General features: G+C 33.7%; 2 protein-coding genes and 3 pseudogenes across 2 annotated transcripts; all 5 read right to left on the bottom strand.

The window, feature by feature from the left end:
* Nucleotides 1–142: 142 nt before the first annotated feature.
* Nucleotides 143–3039, bottom strand: LOC138331992 (dynein light chain 2, cytoplasmic pseudogene; annotated as a pseudogene).
* A 1965-nt stretch (nt 3040–5004) lies between these two features.
* Nucleotides 5005–6515, bottom strand: LOC138331990 (dynein light chain 2, cytoplasmic pseudogene; annotated as a pseudogene).
* A 3751-nt stretch (nt 6516–10266) lies between these two features.
* On the bottom strand, nt 10267–12815 carry LOC138331989 (dynein light chain 2, cytoplasmic pseudogene; annotated as a pseudogene).
* A 4589-nt stretch (nt 12816–17404) lies between these two features.
* Nucleotides 17405–19224, bottom strand: LOC138331987 (uncharacterized). Its single transcript, XM_069279897.1, has one exon. The coding sequence runs from the start codon at nt 19222–19224 to the stop codon at nt 18217–18219; it is 1008 nt and encodes a 335-aa protein (XP_069135998.1). The 3' UTR covers nt 17405–18216.
* A 145-nt stretch (nt 19225–19369) lies between these two features.
* Nucleotides 19370–20683, bottom strand: LOC138330685 (uncharacterized). Its single transcript, XM_069278227.1, has one exon. The coding sequence runs from the start codon at nt 20681–20683 to the stop codon at nt 19370–19372; it is 1314 nt and encodes a 437-aa protein (XP_069134328.1).
* Between the last annotated feature and the right edge of the window lie 3767 nt (nt 20684–24450).

The following is a 24450-nucleotide window of genomic DNA, read 5'->3' as shown; positions in this document are numbered from 1 at the left end:
CGACATGTGTCATCGTTGAGGTGTGTATGTGCTTATTTCTAGGCACGTCCACAGTATTTCTAATCTAAATTTTATGTCCCTCTTGTGTTTACGCCTACATTGGCCTACCAGTCAGCTAACTGAAAAATCCTTGAACAAAAAATGTCGTAACGGTAACTTTTATTAACAACAATATAGCAGGCTTTATAAAATATGTTCCACTCACAATATCACATAAAAATCTAACTATAACTAAAGGAAATATGTTTATCAAAAGCAGTAAAATTGACAATAATCTGTCATCTGCCACCTCTACTGTAGCACCGTTTTATTAATGTCCCGTTTGTCTTGGAAGAGTTCATTGTTGATCATGGGGAGAACTTTTGTTGTAATCACTAACATTTCCCGAAGATTTATTCTTCATTCTGTTGTTGGTGATGATTTTTGTTGGAAGAACACAGATCCAAGAACATGCTATGTTATTTATAGTAACACCGACTACGTCATGTTGTTAACATATTAACAAAGAATTAGGATAAACACTATAAAATCGTGTTTCTCACGCCTCTACATCTATGATCCCGTCCATTCCCGATGGCTTTCTATAAAGAGGGAAGTTATTGTCCATATCTGTTTTGTTCAGCCAGATTTGAAGAGTAGAATGGCAACTTGGCCCAAGTAGAAGTAAATAAAATGCTTGGTTTCATGTGTTACGTAGCTTCCAAAGTTACGTCCAACAATGCAATGCCAGGTTGGGTTGAACTTTTTATCAAACTCCTTTTTGATGTAGGCGGCAATGTCTTTCTCAATATTATATTTCTCCAGGGCTTGTGTTGCTATATCAACCGATTCCTGCTGCATATCTTCTGCCATGTCGGCATTTTTGATGACAGCCTTTCTATCAGCCATGGTTCCTAAAATGGAAAAGGGAAAAAGCCATCTTACTCACAAGTGTTTATTTTTTAGACTGTTTATAGTGTTAGATTATTAATTACTGTATATACATGTACAATGTACATATTTAATAGTTCAAACTATGCTAAGCACATCATCCTTAAAAACTAGTTGATACCAAATTACTGAGTGAGCACTTCCCTACCTTTTATGCTACCTGATTTTTTGAATATGTCGCCCTTTTCTACCATTAACAGTTTTGTCTATATAATAAGCTTCAAAAGTTTCAATTTTTTTCGATTATCGCGGATGATAACTCGGACCATACCAGCTACTTTCGTTATTATTCGTAATACAAATATATACCTGAAGCTCATGAACATCTATTTCATCAAATAATTCGAGAACACAAATTGATTTGAAAAGTTCAAAATGTCATCTCAATTTAAAAAATTGGAAATTGGATTCCTACGTGTGTCTTTTTTTGTTTTGTTTTTTTTTTCGCATTCTCCACAAATGTATTTCATCTTCTGTATATATAATGGAGTCATATAGGTTATGGGCTTTGTACTTACACCAAATTTGTAAAGTAATAAACTACATGTGTATTAATTCATTGCTTTGTATTTATTGTGGGCTTGAAATAATTCTGGAAAAAAATAATTTCTGACATTATACAAAAACTCAAAACTTCTAGAACTCAGTAAAAATACAAAATGGAAATATGTTTGCACGAAAACTGGATCAAAATATGCGGTGACCTATCCAGGGCCATCTTTAGATATGTATACTGTTGACTTAATAGTCTTTATGATTATTTAAATTAAGTTTATTCTTCAAACTCATTTACTTTTTTATTGTCCTGGGGCATATAATTTACCATTTCAAAATATATACATGTATATATTGACAAAACAATGACCTAACACATCTACATTATATATATGTATAGCATTTCAGCATTGTAAAGATAGATTTTGTACTACACACAAGCAGCCCATGGGATATAAAAGGAAAATTTATACACAGAAAAAAAAACTATAAGCTCACAACAAAACAATCTGAATTGTTACAAGTACATAATATAATTTGTTTTATTTCTGTGCACTTCCTTGTATATCGCTACCGCACACAAAAATAAGTACAGCTGTACCTAACCATATGTACAGCTGTACCTAACTAGAGTGGGAGAGACATAATAGTGAAGTGGTAGTGCAACTTACACGGCACTATCCAAATCGTCTTCGTAAGAAAACAAACAATCACAATACAAGTTCATAACAGATAGCATACTATTCTAGATAAGTTGGCGTTAAGGAATTGCTGAACAGAGGAGTTTACTTGTTCAAAGCCTGATCAGCTTAACCTAAATGAACCACTTTTCCAAATTTAATAGATTAGATATTGTAAAATTCAATGAGCACATTTGCTATGTTTGCTACTAATGATGATACTAATTATCAATGTGAAGTGCATCTTGGATTTCGAAATTTCACTTGAAGAATATAAGATATATGTCTTTCTTTATTATTCCATTAAGTTGATGATACTTTTAGATTTATGGCATGGCAACAGCCACATCACTTACACGAGGCCCAATGCGAGGCCTATAGATCAATTAACCATTCAAAATAACTTCAGAATACGTACGTTACGTGTGTTAATAAATTTGCTGAATCATTGGTCAAGCAAACCGAATTAAGTTTGATTTTCAACTTTCTTAAGTATAGAATAGTATAAGAACACTTTGTCGATGTTGTTGCAATAAATTGAAATCATACTTCTAGTCTACCTAGCATATGAGACCGTGTATTCCAAATCTATGTTATTCCGTATTATTAATTGCATTGTGTTATTAAGTTATTGTGCTTGCAAGTTATTACGCGATGTGACTGAATCATTTATATTATTGTTCATATTTGTTTACAAAACATCCTATGGAATATTTTTGATACATAATCATTATAAGTATCTACAGTAAAGTGAACATGTTAAATAAAATATTACCTTAATTCACCGATTGTCCGAGAGGCTTGAGGATGAAAGGGCAGAAGTGAGACCAGCATTAGCAACTTGGACGTACTTTCGATCTCATTCATTGGTTTAACGCAGCTTTCCTATTTGTTGATTCACACGGTATACACCAGAGGCGTATATCGAACCATAATTCATCAGAATTTAGCAGACGAAAAGAGATAGAGACTTCGCGAGAACTCTCATCTTACTGAGGAGGAGGGAAACCTTCATGTGAACTGAAGAGGCCTACGTCATTCAGTAGTTAAATTTATCAGACCTAGTGAACCTCTCATCGCTTGACTTGGTACACATCATTGAATGCTTGCTTATAGCAATCATTTTCCTGATCTTAGAAGAATTGATCTCAGCTGAAAACAGTCAAACATGCTATCAAGCACCTCTGCATAACGGACACCTGCTATACAGGACAGACTCATTAACTACAATTGGTGCATTTTTTTCTATTTTGGCCTCTGTATAAAGGACGAATATCTATAAGGACATTTTGCTATGCCCGTTTGTGTCCTTTATAGACAGGTATGGCTGTAATTTAAAATGTTTCTTACATAGAAGTAGCACCCCTTGTGTAATCTGTAACTTTTTGAAATTGCTGCTTTTTGATGATTACGATTTATATACACGTATAACAGTATCTAAAAAGGTCTTTTACATACCATTGGTACAGATAACTCACAGTGTTTTTTGCCAATTACAAATATATTCTTTGTATATTCAGGCTCAAATACTGTACGGGTCATTACTTTTATTACTTTCGGCGAAGACTGCATGTATGATGTTCCACTGTTTATGATCATTACTTTGAATATATAATCCTATCGGTAATTTGGTTTTTATGCACATTTATAACCGATTTCCATACAATATCACTTTAAAATCAAGACATTCAACATGAACAGATGGGATTGATATTTTTGGAAGTTCTTCTCTAGTGATACTGTTACACTGTTTGACCTTGCAGCTATATACATTACATACAGATATTTATATACTCTAATACTAAGTGAACTCTAACATAATGATGTCCCCTGCTGATTTCCACGGTACCTGACCGTCCAGGAATCTCGATAATTATCACTCGCGTACAACTAGGTTGTCTACTGCTCATATATATTCAAGCACGATGTGTAATATCTCGTTCACATACCGGTATAAAATTATGTCAAAAAGGTTTTTTTACCGGAAAATATATTTATCTTTAACGTATATGATTTGGAAATAAGATGTTCAGACTTTGATTATAAATAAACAGTTACAATATATTTTAAAGTCTAAAAGTGTATTGTATTATAAATGGCACTTTGATAATGTCCTTTATGCATCTGCCCTGGTGGGATATCAGTCTCGTTTCAACATTAATCAGAGTTTTTGTGATTTTCAAAAACTAATTGTCTCAAAATGTAGCAAGTTGTCATAAAAATATGTCAAAAATAATACTTCTATTGCTTATACTTAGATTTTTGTATACACAAATTTTAGAAATTACCAATTTTGCGGTTTAGTTCGTTTAAGTGTGTATGCTCAAAGCATTGAATTTCCAGTAAAATCACAATTCACGCCCAATAGCTTTCTTTGATTCATATGAGCCCAAAATTAATTTTTCACCAGAGCAGATTATTAATATGTGTTGTGTCACTTCTGAAAATGATTTTTCCATACCCTGAATTGGCTCTGTCCTAGGTTTGCAAGACTATCGAACGACGCCGATAACGTTCACTCTTTCTGAGCACGTGGTTCCTGTGTTTTGTGTATATTTTATCGCTGTTTAATATACTGTAAACGTTCATATTTTGGGCCTATCAAATTTTAGCGAAAAATGATTTGGAACAAGTTAGCGCGGTAAGGGATTCGCGCATTTGTAGTCCATTGATCTGTCAACTACATACAGAAAGCACTATTAGAGCAACCACATTTAGTGCTAAGTATGATAATCGCTAAAACATGTACGTTTTCAGTATGTTGGGGCCCGGTATTCTTTGATATAAAACTATTTGTATGCATATATAAACACCAATATAAAAAAACAAATACGAAAATACATATATGTGTATATATATTCAACATTTTATGTAAACAAAACAACAACGAAATATAAAATCCTGAGACATTGACTGTTATACCTATAGTTTATAAGTATAACATGATGTTTTAATGGTCACTAAAGAAAGAGAATGTTCAAATAAGACTAGTTTGTCACTTGATAATGCTGTTGCTTCGGTAATTCGAATTGGCAATGTTTGTTCCATGTAATGCTTGAAGATCAGCTCACAGAGCTTAAGAAATTTCACTTCACTCATGTCTCTATGCAGCCGTATGGATGGGAATGAAATGCAAGTCAGTTGTCAGTTTGTACAGTTTATCCGGATTTGAAGAGCAAAATGGCAACTTGTCCCAAGTAGAAGTAGATGAAATGCTTGGTTTCGTGTGTTACGTAGCTGCCAAAGTTACGTCCAACAATGCAATGCCAGGTTGGGTTGTACTTTTTGTCGAACTCTTTCTTGATGTATGCGGCGATGTCCTTCTCAATGTTGTATTTCTCAAGAGCCTGAGTTGAGCAGTCTACAGCGTCCTGCTGCATGTCCTCTGCCATATCGGCATTCTTGATGACGGCCTTCCTCTCAGACATGATTGCTAGAAACAAACAAATATCCTATTGACAAATACGTTTTTGGAAAATAAAATCATATCTTGACAACATTTGTTCTATGAATACATATTTGACAATAGGGAATATAATCATTCCACCATACACATATTATTTCATTAGTATTTAACAGAATTCGTGATTTGTTGAACACCAAGAAAGAGATGTCAATAAGGACGTCGGAGACACAAAATCTAAACTAAATGAAATATATTCAGATAAAATCAATGCTAGGTCTAAATTAGTTTACTTACAATAGTACCATTTGAATGTATACAGTATGGTAAAGTGTTTTGAGTTGCCAAGGGTAAATTTGTTGTGTTTGAGTGAAATTCATAAACTAAGGTATCGTTATTCGCGGGAAACTGGGAACCCATCAACCATGTCGAAATGTTTGTAAATATTTACTGTAAATTTATTGTATTTGAAACATATTTATAAATATTGACTTTGAATTTTTCCCGCTTAGTGACACGGGTAGTGCCATGGCAACGACTGTCATTAACTCGGGTTAAAAGTACATAGATTAATTAATTTTCAGGAATAATATTTACAATGGTTACATGCTTAGCATTGAGAAACCTTTTCATTAAAACTGTTAGGGAAAATGCAATTTGATTTTAAGCAATAAGGGATTTTTACATGAAGTAGAGATTCTACATGTAACTAAATCTCTGCATGACCATGCATGAACATGTATCGTGTGTGATAGAACCCAGATACAACTATGTGAAGTAATAATATATATTATAACTTGTTACAAATTATGATACACTGTTTACTGAATCAATTAATGTAAAACTCTAAATTATAAAACAAATGCATAAATACCTGTAGTTGCTTCGTTTCAAACAGGCAACTTCTTCGATGTAGTTATATTCTGGAACTAAACAGAAAGCAGACATAAGTAGGGTAGTAACACGGAGCTAAGGACGCGATTTATCCAAAGGTCTCATTGGCTAGATTATGCTATTTCATTGGTGGAATTAAAGGTATGTACTAGAGTCGTATATCGTCCCACAAGTCTTCACTCGGACAATAGCAGACGATTAATGCACAGGTAACTTGTTAGCTTACACCTTGGCACATAAACGTGTAATCCGCTAAACCTGCCTATATATATTACTAGGCTTTAAATTCCCTTTATTGGCTTAATATATATATTAGGCAAAAAAGGTAAAAAAAAAACCTGCCTATATTATTAGGTTTTTGGTTTTTTTTTACTTTTTTTTATTATTTATATATATTAGGCAAAAATATATAAGGCAAAAAAAAAAGTAAAGAAAAAAACAACCTAATAATATAGGCAGGTATAGCGGGCTAATAAACGTGTTGATATTAGTTCATACCTCTACAGATTTATTCATGTTTATCTACTCCCGCTAAAGTTTAAAATTGCATGAAAGCATTTAAATAAAATCGTGGTAAAAACCATAGATAAGATAGGAATTATAAATTGGATAGATTGAAAATAGCAGAAACATATATACATTTATGTGTATATTTCTGAAAATAGGCATAAGAAAATATTACCAATCTTCAAGTGAAAAACATGCCCTTTGATGTTTAAACACCTTTTTATTGTGTTTGTTGTTTTGGGCGTAGTTCTATGGAAGACAATATAATTTGCCACTGTAAACCATACCGTAATAAGTAAGTTGTACTTGTACAACTTGTACAAGTTTATTGTAAGTTGTACTTGACAAGCTGATAATTAACACTAAAGATCCATATGGATACTAATATAAACTTTATTCATTTTACATCGATTGAGAAACAAGTTATACAACTTATGTATATCACCCTCGAGGGCCCGTATGTAAGGGCGCGAGGGGTCTAGGTGTGGGAGGAAACAGGAGTGCCCGGAGAAAACCCACGTGATCGAGTAGGTGACCCCTAACCTTTTCACGTCCGTGCCGGGGATTGAAGGCGAGCGGCTTAATATAACCACTATATCACCCGACCACCCATCCGAATGGAGGTTCGTAATTCCTTTGCATTTCGACCTTATGACTATATAGAATAATTCATTTCCAATCAATGTATTCCTTGCATATAACATATAGTAATTACCTACACACATTTTTGAAGGAGACTTAGAAAGTACTGTTGAAATAAAACCATTATTTCCAGAGATGGTCAAAAAGAAGAATAGGGTGTCCTGTTCGGTGTCGTAAGCAATGTGTTTCGTTAAGTAATTCAGCGTTTCCAAGTCGAAAAAGAAACAGCAAGAACATCAAGCATAATCTAAACTATTACTGGGATGCTAAGCTATAGTCAACCAACCATATGCATATGGGTATTCGGTGGCGTTCACGACAGCATGATGCTTATAAAAAGTCTTAGTTTCATATAACAAGCAGAGACTACCATGTCTACAAGGGCAATTTCCACGTATTTACACCCGAAACTACGATACAATTATTCATAACAATAAACCTTAATAATGCCGCAGTTTATTGGACATATGATATATAAAGGCTGAGTGTGTGTGATTAATAGCATTAATAGTTTTGGAGACAATACATCTTTTAAAGCGTCTTGCAATTTAGTGTTCGACTAGGATTTGTCAGTAATGAGCACTAAGAGATAAACTATTTACGTTCATGATTTTATCTAAAACCAGGATTAGATCGATAATCCCAGTTCTGATAGATACAACTGATTTTACTACGATAGACATGCATCTTATCAGCTAAATCCTATTTAAAACAAGGGCAACTTTCCATAATTTCATCATTACAGCATCTAAGTTGTAACCGAGACTAGTACTGCAGTATTACCGAGAAAACGCAATGAAATTGTTTCGATACTAAGAGCTCTCACTCCCCTAGATTTGTTTTGTTATCATTCTAAACTATCTTATGAATCTTATTTTATGAATGTGCTTACATTTATGAGAACGTCTTTGAGCTTGAATTTACTATTTTACTTTGTATAATACCAAATGCAGATTTCAAATATAGTACAATGCCTGTGGAAAGTTTATGAAGAATTCTAAAATACTGAACAGCCAGAAGTATTCAGTTTGACTAAAAGCAAGAAGAAATCAATGAAGAGGATAATGAAGACCATACACAATCTCAGTTTTTTATAAGATTTCCTCGGAAAAATTATAATGCTAGATTATGATCCCCTAGTTTGAAACTTCTGGCATCCGACATGTCATAGTGAAATTATCAAGTGATGATTGAAATAATCTAGAGACTGGTGACTAAGTTGTTCAACATAAAGTTTTTGACTCCACATGTTACAAAGATAACCTATCTTGCATATTTGTACATCAATCAGTAGAATGTAAATGCTTTTGGGGAACTTTCAATTTTGTTGTTTTGTGTACAAATTAACCGAGTTTGATGTACGATTATATGTGTAATATAGTTGAAATACAACAGCAATTTGTCGGTTGCCGAAATACAAAAACGTCGTCAAGTACGATTATCATCATTATTACCACTTTCTTGCTATTGTGACGCCTTATCATGACCTATTCGTTTATCTAATTATGTATATTGCTGCCTATATGCTGTATCGCATTTGGTTATAATAAAACTTGAAACTTGATGGGGTCCATCTCGTTTATTCAGTATCTCGAAACCACCATATCAATTACATTAAAGTTATTTAAAATCATAAATCTGAGTCGCAGTACGCACTATGTGCAATCAAATCTCACCCAGGTGTTGTCATAGGATATACAGTATTGGTTAATTACCTTGAAAGGTAACCTTACCATAGATACTGACATTTAATCATACCCCATTACATATGTCAGCTAGACACAGCATCTTTGAGAAATTGAAAAAGTCGTTTAATGACGAATCTAATTTGATCTAAAACGATTGGAAAGATATGCGATCGTCGAATTATCTACAACAAATCAATAAGTTCTAATTCGTGAAATTTAGACCACTATTATAATATAGCTATGTGCAGTCGAAGTGGGTGTTTAGATGCATCTTTTTTCACATTTTTTATTATTTACATCTCAACCTAGGTTTTCGTGGAGAAAATCGATATATATCATAGATTCTCTGGAACTCATGGATCTATACCTACAAATTGAACTCTGATGACAATGGGTTATACCTCTAGCGGCATTTACTTTCATCAAACTGAATGGAATCACGAATCTTTTCAACATTTCTTTGAATGTGTGACGTCGAGACGCATTTGTCACATGGCGACATCTTACGGCCACATTGTTACCAAGCGAGGGATGCTTTATCTTTAGACATAGAAACAACTTCACTGGCTGAAATTCGACATAAAGTCAACATAGAAATCATGTAGATTTTCTCATTTCAAATATTCTTCGCTAAAGTTCTACGTCCGTTCGTATCTTAAATGACCTTCATTAATTGTGATTTAGATCATGATTAACTATTCTATAGACAGATATATGTATATCGTCTAGTTAGCAAATAAATGACCAGACCAAAATAAAAATAGTTTAATTCCAAATACAGTACTGACTCAGCAAATTTTTCTTTTTTTTTTTTTTTAGATTGAAAGCTTGTATCATTATTTATTAACTTACTTAAGATTACAATGTAAATGTTTTTTTTTGTATAGAGAAATAAAATTTGTGTATTTTATTCATTCTTTCCAAAAAGCAATTTACCTAACTATCAATCCAACTTGGGTCGGGAAAGGGAAACAAACATATTTATATGATGGCCTTATCATTTCGCTAAACACACACACCAAAGTCGTTATGGATTTCGCCTCAGTATCTTTTATTTTAATGCTGTTAAACCGGACTAGACATTCCAGATATAATAATAACAATATTTATATAAGCAATTGTCCGATCCGTGTAAATATGTATATTTAACAAATGCAAGTAAACAATAGAAACATATCATTGTAAAATAAATAAATAAACAAATATTTCTATGAAGTTCACATATAAGTGTAATGTTCTTTGGTCCAGCAATATCTAGGATATTGTCAAATTGGAGTCGGTGGTGGCAGTTTGTGTTTGGCATTGTTTGTTTGACATGGTCTTCATGGCGGTTCGATCTTCCGCAATTCTCGATCGTCATTAAGAATGGTTAAAAGTCGATTTATTAAGCTTATCCAGACTTGAAGAGCAGAATGGCTACTTGTCCAAGGTAGAAGTAGATAAAATGCTTGGTTTCATGTGTTACGTAGCTTCCAAAGTTACGTCCAACAATGCAATGCCAGGTTGGGTTGTACTTTTTGTCGAACTCTTTCTTGATGTAGGCGGCGATGTCCTTCTCAATGTTGTATTTCTCAAGAGCCTGAGTTGCGCAGTCTACGCAGTCCTGCTGCATGTCTTCTGCCATATCGGCATTCTTGATGACGGCCTTCCTCTCAGACATGGTTTCTACAATGAAATGGAACGCAATTAATCAACGTTGATATATTATACAAACCGCATGCAGAATATTGATCTATCGAAAAGAAGTTCGACAATAGAGCTGCCACTGATTTTTTTGATTTTTGATTTATTTAGTTTTACTTCAGTCGATACTATGTAACATGTCCCAGACATCTTCGATTGAATGGTTGTTAGGTAATAACTGACCACAAATGCCAATGAGATATATGATACTATATAGGCATTTTACCTCAAACTCGATGTAGGGTATAAATTACATTGCAATTATTGTTCTTTTACAATTTTTGCTGAATATCTATGAAATAATCGCATCAATATCTAGGTCAAAAGAATGTTGGCAATATTGTTCTACTAGTTTATCGAGATCACAATTATGTATAGGCGTATTTTTATTGTATTTTTTCAAAATGAAGTTTGTTTTATGATATTTAATATTAAGTTACAGGCCTTTGAACATGGTTGATATATTTTGACGTATTTGTATCATTATTATATTGTTGATTCATGTTATATGTACATATCAAACCTAGAATAATGGGAAATAAATAATATCAAAACCTTATAGCAATTGAATGGAATTATGGGAGTTAAAGTTATATGTGCCGTATTTTTCATACTCACAAATCAAGACGAGCTTTTAATATGTTATTCAACACCAAAAGTTACCAACATTTTGAGAATTACAATACTTTCAATCCACAGGTTTTAATTTACATGTACAAATAAGAGCTCAAAATGATTTTTGGCAGTACTGGCAAAAATCATTATATTAACATTTTCAATGTAGTGAAATGAGTACATACGGTCAGACCATGAAGCCATAATATATATTATTGTTGTCTACAATTTCATTTCACATTTGTACAGTATTATTACTAATTGTAAAGTGATTTCTGCATGTATTTTTCCATCAAAACATGTATAAGGCTTAAAAAACAAGAATTTCACAGTGCATAACCTATGTGTTCTAACTTACGTTTATAAGGCATCATATATGTTTGTCTGTCCATTTGAATCATTTTCACAGCTTTATTCATTAAAAATTATGGTTTTAAATGGATAATTGAAGAAAAAAATGACATGTCAAAATTTTCGGCCAGTTACGGCACAACCTCAAGTGGTATCCATACAACATATTTATTATAAAATTGTGTACAATTATGGAAAAAATTTGTGGAAAGAAATTGTTCGAGTTTGAGTTCCAAGACTCGAGCTCTTTAATGACATATTATATGAACATTTCCTGTAAAAACTATAATGCAGAGATGAAACACAATATCCTGACATTCATTTTGGTATATAATAATGTTTGTTTTGTATTTTTTTCATTTCTTTTTAAATATTTAAAACTGCGGGAGCAAAAAGTGTCCTGATGCACCTTATTTGTGAATGGTATCAACATGAATCGCAAATGCATTACGTAATAGTTTCTCATTCATAATTCACTGACCTATGACCTTTCATTTTCATCTGCATAATGCTGTTGTGTCTATACCTAACCATAAGCTTAGGGCAATACTGCAGACATGATAGTACTATTAACTACTTAAATCATTATTTCATAGTAAAACTATGCATATAATTATTTGGCGGTAATCGTCATCTACATGTAAACAGCAGACAACATTTTCTACATTCCATCACACGTGTTTTGATCGAAGATACTAATACAGTACATGTAACGAAAATTGTTTTAAGTAACAGAATTGATATGAGGAAGAAATCACAATATTACTTACCTTTATTTTTCTAGCTTTTTCTGACAGCCACCTTTCTACGTCTCAAATTTGTTTGTGAATGAGATGTCCAAAAGGAATCAGGGAAAGGTGCTAGCAACGGACATTTGCATGGACGCAATACACAACATTTTCATTGGACAAGTACTGATTTATGATTGGTTGCCTTAGTGGGCTTATGAGAGAGTCATATATCGACCCACAATTCATTGCTGCTCCGTAGCAGACGACACATTTGCAAGCCTATGTATGTATACATTTTACCATAATTTACTGTTTACCTGCTCTTACATGACATCTTGAGAATTTGCTGATATATTTCACAACTGTACTTAATATATTGCTGAAATAAAGTTAATTGATTAAAATATCATTTGTCCATTGAATGGCATCAATATTATTCAAATAATAAATGTCACCAATATGGATCATAATGATAGAAAGCTGCATATATTACAATTTCTATATATGAAAGAGTTGTGATTTATTTCTATTTCACCTTTCACTGCCTTATTATATCAGCTCAATAAACAGTGTTAATCGTTATAACGAACATCTGGAGCCAAACGAAATTACCGGCTTCGTTATAATTATGTACAATTCGTTATATACATAATGTAAACTCTTATATGAATTTTGATTGGGAACGAAAACAGATAAACATGACTTTGTTGTAAGCGTGTTTGCTATTCTGTATCTGCATATTACATAATTATTTACGTGTATAGCTTAGAATTTGTTATCAATCAGACACTGATTACAATATTGATATGTTTCATGGCATTGAAGACGAATTTTGTTATTTTGTCATATCGGTTTTTTTTAAAGATGCTCCACCGCCGACAGAGCATAAATGATAGTCATCATTTGCACAATAATTGGTGTTTAATGATGTATATATATAATTAACACTAAAAATAACATGAAATAATTGATTTCGCCGTTGGTGTATGCGCAATCATTACTTCATTCCATATAGGATATAGTGCAAAGGATTTTTTTCGGGATGCAATTAATTATTTTTCATATTTTTAACTTTAAGTAAAATTAAAAGCTCAAACTTTTCAATGGTGGTAATGGTGTAAAGTAAGTAACTTTTGTAACTGAAGAAAAAACTAAATCGTCTGCTCCTGTTTTTGATGGTGAAAAAATACCATTTGTCAGCGGTGGAGCATCTTTAAACTGAATTTTATCTATTCTACTTCAACACATACACCTACACAATATACAACATACACTTTTTACAGATGCATACAGTACACACTTATATTAATTATACGTTTACATGCAAGCAAACCTGCAATAAACACTGTATATACATACATACATACATACATACATACATACATACATACATACATACATACATACAGACATACATTCATACATACATGCGTACACACACACCCTCACCCTCACATACATACATATATACATACATACATGCATACATACATACATACATACATACATACATACCAACGCATATTACATATTGATATAATTTGCATAGCTGATACTGTGTTTTATTCTCATTTTCTCATCACGGTGATTACTTTTCTTTTGATTTTTAATAGTATATATCACATATCAATGACAATGTTGTATTACATATTTTCTAAAATTACCCTGCCTGAAGCATGCCCGTTATATATAGTTACAGGCCAAACATCTGACGTAATATCATCTAATATGATATATTTAATTAGGTGTTTACGAGTTACGTCAAACTGAAAAGCCTGCTAAAAACAAGAGACCACTGCACATAGTGCATGTAGCAGGCTACACATGACATAATTATACAAAGCTTATTACAAAATTTTTCTTAAGATGCAAGCCTGCTAACAAAAGTCCACTGCAGGCTACACATGTGACATTCTTATTCAAATATTCATTACTAGGGTATACTATCACATTTGGAAAACAATATCAATAGTTACTACTGTTTTCTGTTTAGAATTGCAAAAAAGCCAGAGCTCATTTTTAAGTTGCTTCCTCAATTTTATTTTTGTAATTTCTGTGTTTGGAAGTCTGTTGTTGTGTTTAATGTCATTTCTTTTGATGTTCGATCGTGTCCAATTGATTGCTGTGAATCTAGGTAGATTATTTTTCCATCTTCAAAGATATATTCCAGTAGTTTTTTGTAGATTTACTTTTGAGCCTGATGCTTTTTCATATTGTCCTAAAATTTTAAACGATTCCGTAATTGACTTTTCATCTCTAAGAAACAATTGCGTATCATCAGCAAACATGTTAATTTTTGTTTCAATTTGACCTTGAAGTTTTAAGCCGTTTATACTATTGCTTTTGCGGATTGAACATGCCAAAGATTCTGCTTGAATAATGTACAAAATGGGTGCGATTGGACAGCCCTGCCTTGCAGATCTTGATATGCCAGAATATTCCGAGATAAAACCATTTGTCTTAATACATGTCTTCGTATCCACTAACAACATTTGCACCCAACCCCGTAAATTTATTCTAAAATTAAATCGCTCGAGACATTTGTCTATCCATCCCCATTCAACCCTATCGAAAGCTTTTTGTTGATCTAGAAAGATAACAGACCCCTCTTTATTCTCTAAATTAATCTATTCGCGTCAGCAATGTTTCTTCCAGGAACGAAACCTTTTTGATCCGGATGTATGATATCTGGAAGAACTTTCTTTATTCTGTTGGCCAATGTTTTTGCAATTATCTTATAGTCAAGGTTTAGCATCGTTAGTGGTCGCCAATTTTTAATATCTTCACGCTCGCCTTTTTTGTACAATAATGTTAGTATTCCTTTTCTTTGTGATGTTGATAACTTATTAGTATTACATATTTCATAAACTAGTTCAATAAATTCTTTTTTAATTATGTGCCAATAAATCTGATAAAATTCTGAAACAATCCCATCTTCACCCGGGGATTTATTCTTTTTCATTTCACTGATACTCTTAAATATTTCATCTTCGCTCATCTCTTTATCCATACATGTTTTTGATCATCTGAAATTTTGTTCTCTAGATTAACTAAAAGAATATCCGCAGCATCTCTGTCCCATCCTTCCGATGTAAAGAGTTGCTTATAAAATTTTATCTGTTCGTTTTGGATAAAATTTATGTCATTTTTATAATCTCCTTCTGCGGTTTTAATTTTATGCCAAAGCTTTTCTTTAGCACGTTGTTTTTCTAGGTTAAAAATATTTTGTTGATCTTTCATGCTCTTCGAACTCCTGCACTCTCGCTCTTACTCTCAATCCTGTTGCTTTATTACTGTAATACTCTCTCAGAATGTTAGTGAGCATGTCGATTTTTTCATTATCTGGGTTAGTCTTTGTTAATGCATCCAGTTCTTTTTCAATTTCATCAATGTACCTGTCGGTCTTATTCAGGCACTTTGCAACAGTAATTGTTATTTCTTTAATCTTAATTTTTGCTATGTCCCACCAGTCTTTTAAATTATCATATTTGTTCTTTTCTGTAACCCAATGAGTCCAAAAGGCTTGAAATGTATTTTTGAACAAACCGTTTTTTTTTATTGTATTAACGTAATCACAGTAACGGTAACGGTGGTAATTATTTTTGATGCCCTTATCTTGAAATAAAATTAGAAGTTCAAACTTTTCAATGGTGGTAATGGTGGTAATTATTTTTGATGTCTTTATCTTGAAATAAAATTAGAAGTTCAAACTTTTCAATGGTGGTAACGGTGGTAATTATTTTTGATGCCCTTATCTTGAAATAAAATTAGAAGTTCAAACTTTTCAATGGTGGTAATGGTGGTAATTATTTTTGATGCCCTTATCTTGAAATAAAATTAGAAGTTCAAACTTTTCAATGGTGGTAATGGTGGTAATTATTTTTGATGTCTTTATCTTGAAATAAAATTAGAAGTTCAAACTTTTCAATGGTGGTAACGGTGGTAATTATTTTTGATGCCCTTATCTTGAAATAAAATTAGAAGTTCAAACTTTTCAATGGTGGTAATGGTGGTAATTATTTTTGATGTCTTTATCTTGAAATAAAATTAGAAGTTCATACTTTTCAATGGTGGTAATGGTGGTAATTATTTTTGATGCCCTTATCTTGAAATAAAATTAGAAGTTCAAACTTTTCAATGGTGGTAATGGTGGTAATTATTTTTTATGTATTTATCTTGAAATAAAATTAGAAGTTCAAACTTTTCAATGGTGGTAATGGTGGTAGTTATTTTTGATGTCTTTATCTTGAAATAAAGTTAGAAGTTCAAACTTTTCAATGGTGGTAATGGTGGTAATTATTTTTGATGTCCTTATCTTGAAATAAAATTAGAAGTTCAAACTTTTCAATGGTGGTAATGGTGTAAAATAAGTAACTTTTGTAACTGGAAATGAATATTAATTCGTCTGCTCTTGTTGTTTTTATTGAGTAGAAATACTATTTGTCAGCGGTGGAGCATCTTTAAACACAGTAGCTTTTATTATATGTTACCTTACCTAAAACACTAACGCTTATTTGCGTTATATTTCAATTCGATAGTAATAAAATGCATTTTTTTTCAATCCTGATTTATTACTTTGTAATATGCTATAAATTTTACCGTAGTTAGCTAATTTAATCGTATAAGTTGTCGCTATATACTCCGTAATATATGAAATAACAGAGGTATGAGATACTGATTATTGTAACATAATTTGATACGGTGTAATATTATTCTTTGGTTTTGACATCAGTTAGTGTAGCATATTTTAAATCGTACAAATAACAGAAAATAGTATGTATTTACAACATTTAATAAAATATTTAAACCATCATCACATTAAAATTTATAAAATAATAAAATAACCAACCTATAAATTCACACATTAATTTACACAAACATGATATATAGTTCACAAACACTGTATAACATATATGTCTATACTAAAATGGTTTGGCATCTTTGGGGTAGACTCAACCTGACACCTCTACATGTACATGTGATACCATTCCTTCTCTCGGTTAAGGCAGTGGATAAATTTGTAGCTGTGTAGACTAAGTCTCACAGATTACTACAAATCGTATACGTAGCAGATTATATTGTGGCTGTGCGGACTTTGCTGCGACAGATTACCACAATACTGCAAGCGTATATAGTAACAGATTATATTGTGGCTGTGCGGACTTTGCGGCGACAGATTGCCACAATACTGCAAGCATATCGCAATTTGTGCAACTAAGCTTCACTTGGGTTGTAAACCTAATCCAGAGAAGAAATAGCACCTTATACTGTCACTACCAGAGACCTCAACTACCCCTTAGACTCAGACACGTTTAGCACGTTGGGCTTGTCACCAGATGTCAGCAGGGTAGTAAGAAGAGTTATATAAGTACACAATAGAATCGTGATCATAAGCTAATGAATTTATTGGGCAATTTGATGAGGAATAATCAGCTATTCCTTATTCCGAATAAAATGAATCCCAAAACTCAGACATATTAAATGATATGAAAATAATATGGATGAGTACCCCAAAAAGCCATTAGTATTGTATGAATTCCTGTACATATATATACATATTACTAAACTAGCATCAAATGTTGATCTTTATCTGTTGTTTAGGTTTTTGTAAGTGCGATTTGAGCGTTTTTAATGGAAGATTGCGGTGTACGTATATACCGACAATTCGCATCTGATGACCATCTTCCTAAAACTTTTATAAGATGATCTTCAATGTGGGCTGCTGCCGCGGATGTAGCAGCACAAATACGAAATGAATGGCCGTTATAGCCACTAGAGTCTCTACCTAAACAATCAAGCACATGTCTGAATCTATTTATAAACACTGTTCTACTAAGAGGTTGTCCACTTATAATGTCTGTGACAAACAGAGGGACATGTAATGACGGTGTTTGTTGCAGTCTAGCCTTCATATATCTACAGCATATATAATATGGACAAACGACTTGGTCCGTTTTAAACAAATTCAATGTTACCCCTTCACGGAATGGGTCAGTCTTGGATTTCTTAAGATGAAGTAACACACAGTCATCCGCGATAGTCATGTCACCCACGCATAAATTGTGTTCTGAATTGAAAGCTGATGTGACTGTAAACTCTCCACATCGTAGGAAACCGAAGAAAGCCACTGTGCATGCTGTTTCTAGCATTAGATCAACGAATGATGTAGCGTTTATTCTAAGAAAACCGCATACTTTCTTTAGAACCTCAAATGTGACTGGGTGTCTCGGTTTACCTCCTTTATGACTCACACGTTTAACACCTGATAGAACTGCTTGCACTCGGCTTAAATTTGTAGCACATGGATATGGAATTTTGTGCCTTATGCACATAAATCGAATTCCGCACAAATACAATTTAGTAGTAGAATATGACAGACCACTATTGTGACAGTGTGCTACAAACCACACCAGCATATCCTCTGTCACAGATATTTCACTAAAATTCACTCTTGCGATAATACCCATCATCAGGAGAAACTGTAGGAAAGTTCTGAAGGCAGTATTGTAGGCCGTTGTAGTACTTGGGGCGATGGCATTCTTCCAAAGCTTGTCTAAGACATCACTGAGGACCACAGGACATCCTGGGGATGTGGTACTTGACATGGAATTAAGTCTGCCTCTGGAGCTAGTTGGCGAAATCGGTACATCTGTAAACGAGACAGAGAGTCAGCAATGGAATTGTATCTTCCTGGTACATGATCAGCTAAGATAACAAACATATTTCTAGCTGCACACATAGTAAGGCGTCTCATAAGTGACATAATATGAGAAGATTTTGAGCGACCTTTACGTAAAATGGCCACAGTAGCTTATTATCACACATAAACAGTATCCTTAAGCCTTTCCACCGATGTCCCCATAACATGACCGCTACCACTATAGGATACAGTTCTTTGAAAGCTATAGACAACTCGTCCGTGGTTTGGACAAGATCTTGTAGATGTGGCGGCCATGATTGAGCGAACCACTGGCCATTGAGGAATCCTCCGAAACCCCTGGTTCCTGATGCATCTGTATATAACTTAAGAGCTTCAGTTGATGTCACTAGTGAATCATAAAATATCCCTATACAATTCCAGTGTTTAAGGAAAATTAACCACATGTTAACGTCTTCCCTAAATTCATGATTTAATTTAACATGATGGTGCAGTGCTTTCACTGTAGTCGACAGCTTAATAATGTGCGATACGAAGCTACGTCCCGGTATAATGACCTTACTGGCGAAGTTTAGATGGCCCAACAATTGAAGAAGGTCCCTTTTTGTACACGATGGCCTGTCCTGAAAAGATGTTAGAATATCTGTGTCACGTCGAAGTTTATCATCAGGTAACCTGGCCTCCATGTTATGGGAATCTAGGACTATACCCAAGTACTCAACCACTGTTGAAGGTCCACAAGTCTTATGAAGAGCCATCGGTATTCGGAGGCTTTCAAATATGTGGAACAATATAGTCATATTCTTGTGCCCGTCCTTCCCCGGTTCTTCAAAAGTGATAAAATCATCCAATAGATGAAGAATATAAGAAATACCATAATTGTTTATGGCAATCCAGCATACTGCTGTTGATAGAGTGTCAAAAATCTTTGGGCTTGACCGACAACCAAATGCTAATTTGTAATAGTAATAATACAAGCCGTTCCATTGAACGCAATACAAATGCCATTGTGATGGATGTATTGGTATCAGTTTAAAAGCATCAGAAATGTCGGTCTTACATATAGTTGTGTCTTTTCCTAATTTTTGGATTATCGCGATAGCATCGTCAATACGAATATAACACAATGAATATTCTTCTTTGTTTATAAGGTCATTTACACTTGGATGACTGTCATTATCGTGGGGTGATGAAAGGTCTACAATCAAACGCGGTTTTCCTGAATACTTCCCATACGCTACACCTATTGGACTGACTCGGTATTGTTCAAAAGGTAACTTCTTAAAAGGACCGCAAAGAAAACCTTTTTGAATCTCGCTGTTTATTAGTTCGACTGTCACTGGATCCCTGATGACAGATTGAAGGTTTTTACACTCCTTAGTTGTCAATTCAGTCTGTGTCACCATGGTATCGAAACCATAAGTGGTTTAACCCTTCGCACAAATAACTAACAAAATCCTGGTCGGGATGTTGTGCTAATTCCTCTCTAAGTCTTTCGATGTTTATCGGAGTAGTGACCATGCTATCGGAGGTTGGTAATGATACGAGTCATGTGCTGTCACTTTCAACGCGTCCCTTATTTTTTCTGCATGCCTTTGCTCCATGACTAGTAGCCTTGCATACCGAACAAATATGTTTAAAATGACAGTTCGACTCAAAATGGCATCGTCCATCATTAAAGTTGTTACAGACTTCCACACCATCTATTCTGATCTTGGGCCGTCCATATTTATCAGTGTCTTTCGTCGCACTTTGATTGGTGTGTGTTGACTTCGCGTTGTTGTTGTGATTCTGCTGTTTCCTATTCCTCTGCTGGGGACAGAAGGAAGTAGAGTGCGAGGTCATAGAACAATGTGTTTATTGTAGAATTTCCTATGACTAGACTCAGTAGTCCATGATCTTTCATTGACCAGTTTACCTTAATGTTGCTGTCCCTAAGGGCTGTGACCGCCTTCAGTGCAAACTGAAAATGATAGTCATAGAACTTTGGTCCATAAATGTTTGAAATTTCAATGATGTGGGCCTCGTATGTGTCCAATTCTGCCCTCCTTTCCGGAAATTTAGAGCACATGGTCCGCTTGTACTTCCCAAAAGCTGTGATGAATTCAGCTATGGTCAATGATTTGTTCAGGCGTTCATCTTCATGGTCATTTAAATTGATGAATATCCCTTTCCTAATGTGCTCCTCTGACCTCTCGCTGTCAAATTTCGGGATCAAGAGAGACGCTAGATTTACATATCTACCTTCTTTTTATTGTAATCTGATATAATGTCGAGATGAGGCACATTTTCAGGGGAAATTCCGTAATCATTGTACCCACCTTGCATCGTTTGTGTTGACGCCGGGTTTCCGTTTACACTGCCCTCTCTCATGGCGGCGTATGCTGTCGAAAGATTGAACGATCCGTTATCACTTGGTCGTTGTTGATCTTCACGACTGTTTATCAATGTCATTAATGTCTGTTGAAGGCCCATGACTGTCTGCTGCATAGACTGCATCGATGACAACATGCCATGTATCACACTATTGTCAATGGGCGCCGCCATATTGTTTACCGCTGGCACTTCCGCCTGAGATTGCGCACGCTGCCCGGGTACTATTGTAGTACTCCGCTCGCCTTCCCGAAGTGCGTTGGCACTGGCAGACGGAGCTTCCGCTGCAGAATGTAGTCCGCTCGAAATAACAGTCGAACTATTAATCCCCGTACTGTTTGTTGCTTGATTAACAATATTATCATTGTTTGTCTCTTGTTGAGATGTTCGATCCGCTATATTTGTAAATCTACGTAACTGTGTCGAGTTACGCTGAGCCTGTGCATTTTCAATGAACATAGTTTTGCTGGCGCTGTAATCCCGATCTTCAGCAGCTCTTCTCATAGTTTCTTTATAGTCCAATTACTTGGATTCGAAGAATCCCACGGATTGTCCCTTGAACTCGAACTAGGCCTAGATTCTGTACGACGAGTAGCTATGATAAAATAACTTGAGGAAAACTTTGTCCAAATATCGTCTCTTAACACACACTAAGCTTTCCCAAGAAGATATTTGATAGATCGTCATCTATAACAGGATTTAGATTAGCATATTTACGAAAGTTTGTCCTTAAAGCTCTTTTCTTGAAAGACACTGGCTACTGATCATATACACACTAAAGTATGTGAAAACATCGTCATTCCTTGTTACGTGAAACTAACCGATTACAACGTAATCCTCGTATTAAAAGTCACACAGAAAACGTTCATTATGAGTAAAAATCCATGGAAAGTAGATGGTAGAAATTGATGAATCAATTGGTAAAAAATTCCAAGTTGAAATAACAGATTTTCTTCAGAGATCAAGTTATGACATCATCCTGTTACTGAGTCTGGGAGAACAATGACTCTCCCGCCTATATCGCTCGGCCAAACAGATTACTCTATTAAGGCTGTCACTATAAATTTAGGATTAGTAAATGATATGAACCGCAATAACACTGTACCCATAGATAATAAGCTATAGACTAATTGGGATACATAGTAAGGTTGATAAAACAACTTATTTTTACATTTAAACCTGGCTTTTCTTCATAAGCCTCAAGTTATGAGATATACAGCAGTTTTGGTAATCGTAACATGATGTTTTACAATGTGTAATATCAATTACATGTGCATTCGGAGACAGTATTATACTTTTAGTTAGTAAATGTAATATCATTGGGATGTCGAAACTTTGCTAATTATTTTAACATATTTGCATATTTTGTAACAATTGGTAATATCCTTTTAGAAATTTAACTTTGATTAACAGTAAATGGTGTGTTTATTGTATTTATGAATTGTAATTAGAAACTGCTATTTTGAAAATCGAGTGTAACATTATTTAGAAGTGTTTAAATCCAAAACATTTTATTTTACAAGTGTAATAATTACGCCAGTAAGCATTTTGCTACAAATTTGTCTTTAAACGTGTATGTTGATATTCGGAAATAAAATGAAAAATGTGAACTAATAAAGAAAGTTACCCTAAAGCTAAATTGACACTGCCATGATTAGGACGCACAACCTTTTGATCAGGAGTCAATTCAATTTCAATTCTGTTATTGTATAATGCTATTTGACACTGGTTTGTAGTCATGTAATAGTTGTAATATAATTGAGATATCGATACAGTTAAGCTAGTTTTTTACAGCATAAACTAACAAAAATATTCGCGTTTGGGGGACAATAATAAAAGCATGTAAAACATTGCTTGTAACTTTTCTGTTCGTCATAATTAAGTTTACTTTCTATTTATTACTTGCTCAATATCATGATGAAAAACATATTAGACATTGTTTGCAACTTTTCTATTTGTCATGATTAAGTTTGCTATAAACTGTTTGCTACCTGTTTATCGATCATTATAAAAAGTTTGTAACACATTGTTTGCTACCTGCTTTCTGTTCGTTAAAGTGAATCATGGCTTATCATTATAATAAAGCTATGAAACATTGCTTTGCAACTCAAGTTGCTATTCATGATAACTGAGCTCGTTATAATTGTTTTGTTACGTACACATGTTTGATAAATATTGTTTAATTGTTACGTATCATTGAATTAAAGATATTCATTGATTACTATTTGCTGTTCATAACAATAAAGCTTGCTAAACATTGTTTGCTAGTTGCGTATGATTGAAATAAAGGTTGTTTCATTGTTGTCTATTTGTTGGGTACTGAAATGTGGTTTGCTAGTTATTCTATTATATTTATTAATTTACAACATTATTATCCACTTATATAATTACTGGTTACCCTTATAAAAACTTCCTTTTTGTCAGATACTTTGAATCATGTTTATATATTTCATAATGACTTTAGTTATAGCTGATTTGTTATTTAATGGCTGAAATTTGAAGTATAATTTCTGACGTCACATGGTATGTTAATTGCTGGCTACTTCTGTGAAATTTGCTACCTTGCAAAAGATTGTAAATTTATTACATTTTTTTTTTGTATTTTACTTCATTTTTTACATTACATTACTTGATGGTCATTGTGATGATTTAGAATGCGTTACATTTTTGTTATTCTATAGTTGTCATTGTTTGGCCGTTATCATATTGTATCATGTCATATGCTATCCCTGACTGTAATGTTTGTGATCTTGTTTGCTTCCTTTTATATGTTTATTCCAACAGTCGTTTTTCTGTTCAA

Source organism: Argopecten irradians, chromosome 9 (genome assembly GCF_041381155.1).
Source record: "Argopecten irradians isolate NY chromosome 9, Ai_NY, whole genome shotgun sequence".
Classification (NCBI taxonomy): Eukaryota; Metazoa; Mollusca; class Bivalvia; order Pectinida; family Pectinidae; genus Argopecten; species Argopecten irradians.
This window is presented reverse-complemented; position numbering and strand designations above follow the sequence as displayed.

Coding starts and splice junctions, on each gene's coding strand:
- LOC138330685 (XM_069278227.1), bottom strand. CDS start 20,683: ATGGTGACACAGACTGAATTGACAACTAAGGAGTGTAAAAACCTTCAA.
- LOC138331987 (XM_069279897.1), bottom strand. CDS start 19,224: ATGTCAAGTACCACATCCCCAGGATGTCCTGTGGTCCTCAGTGATGTC.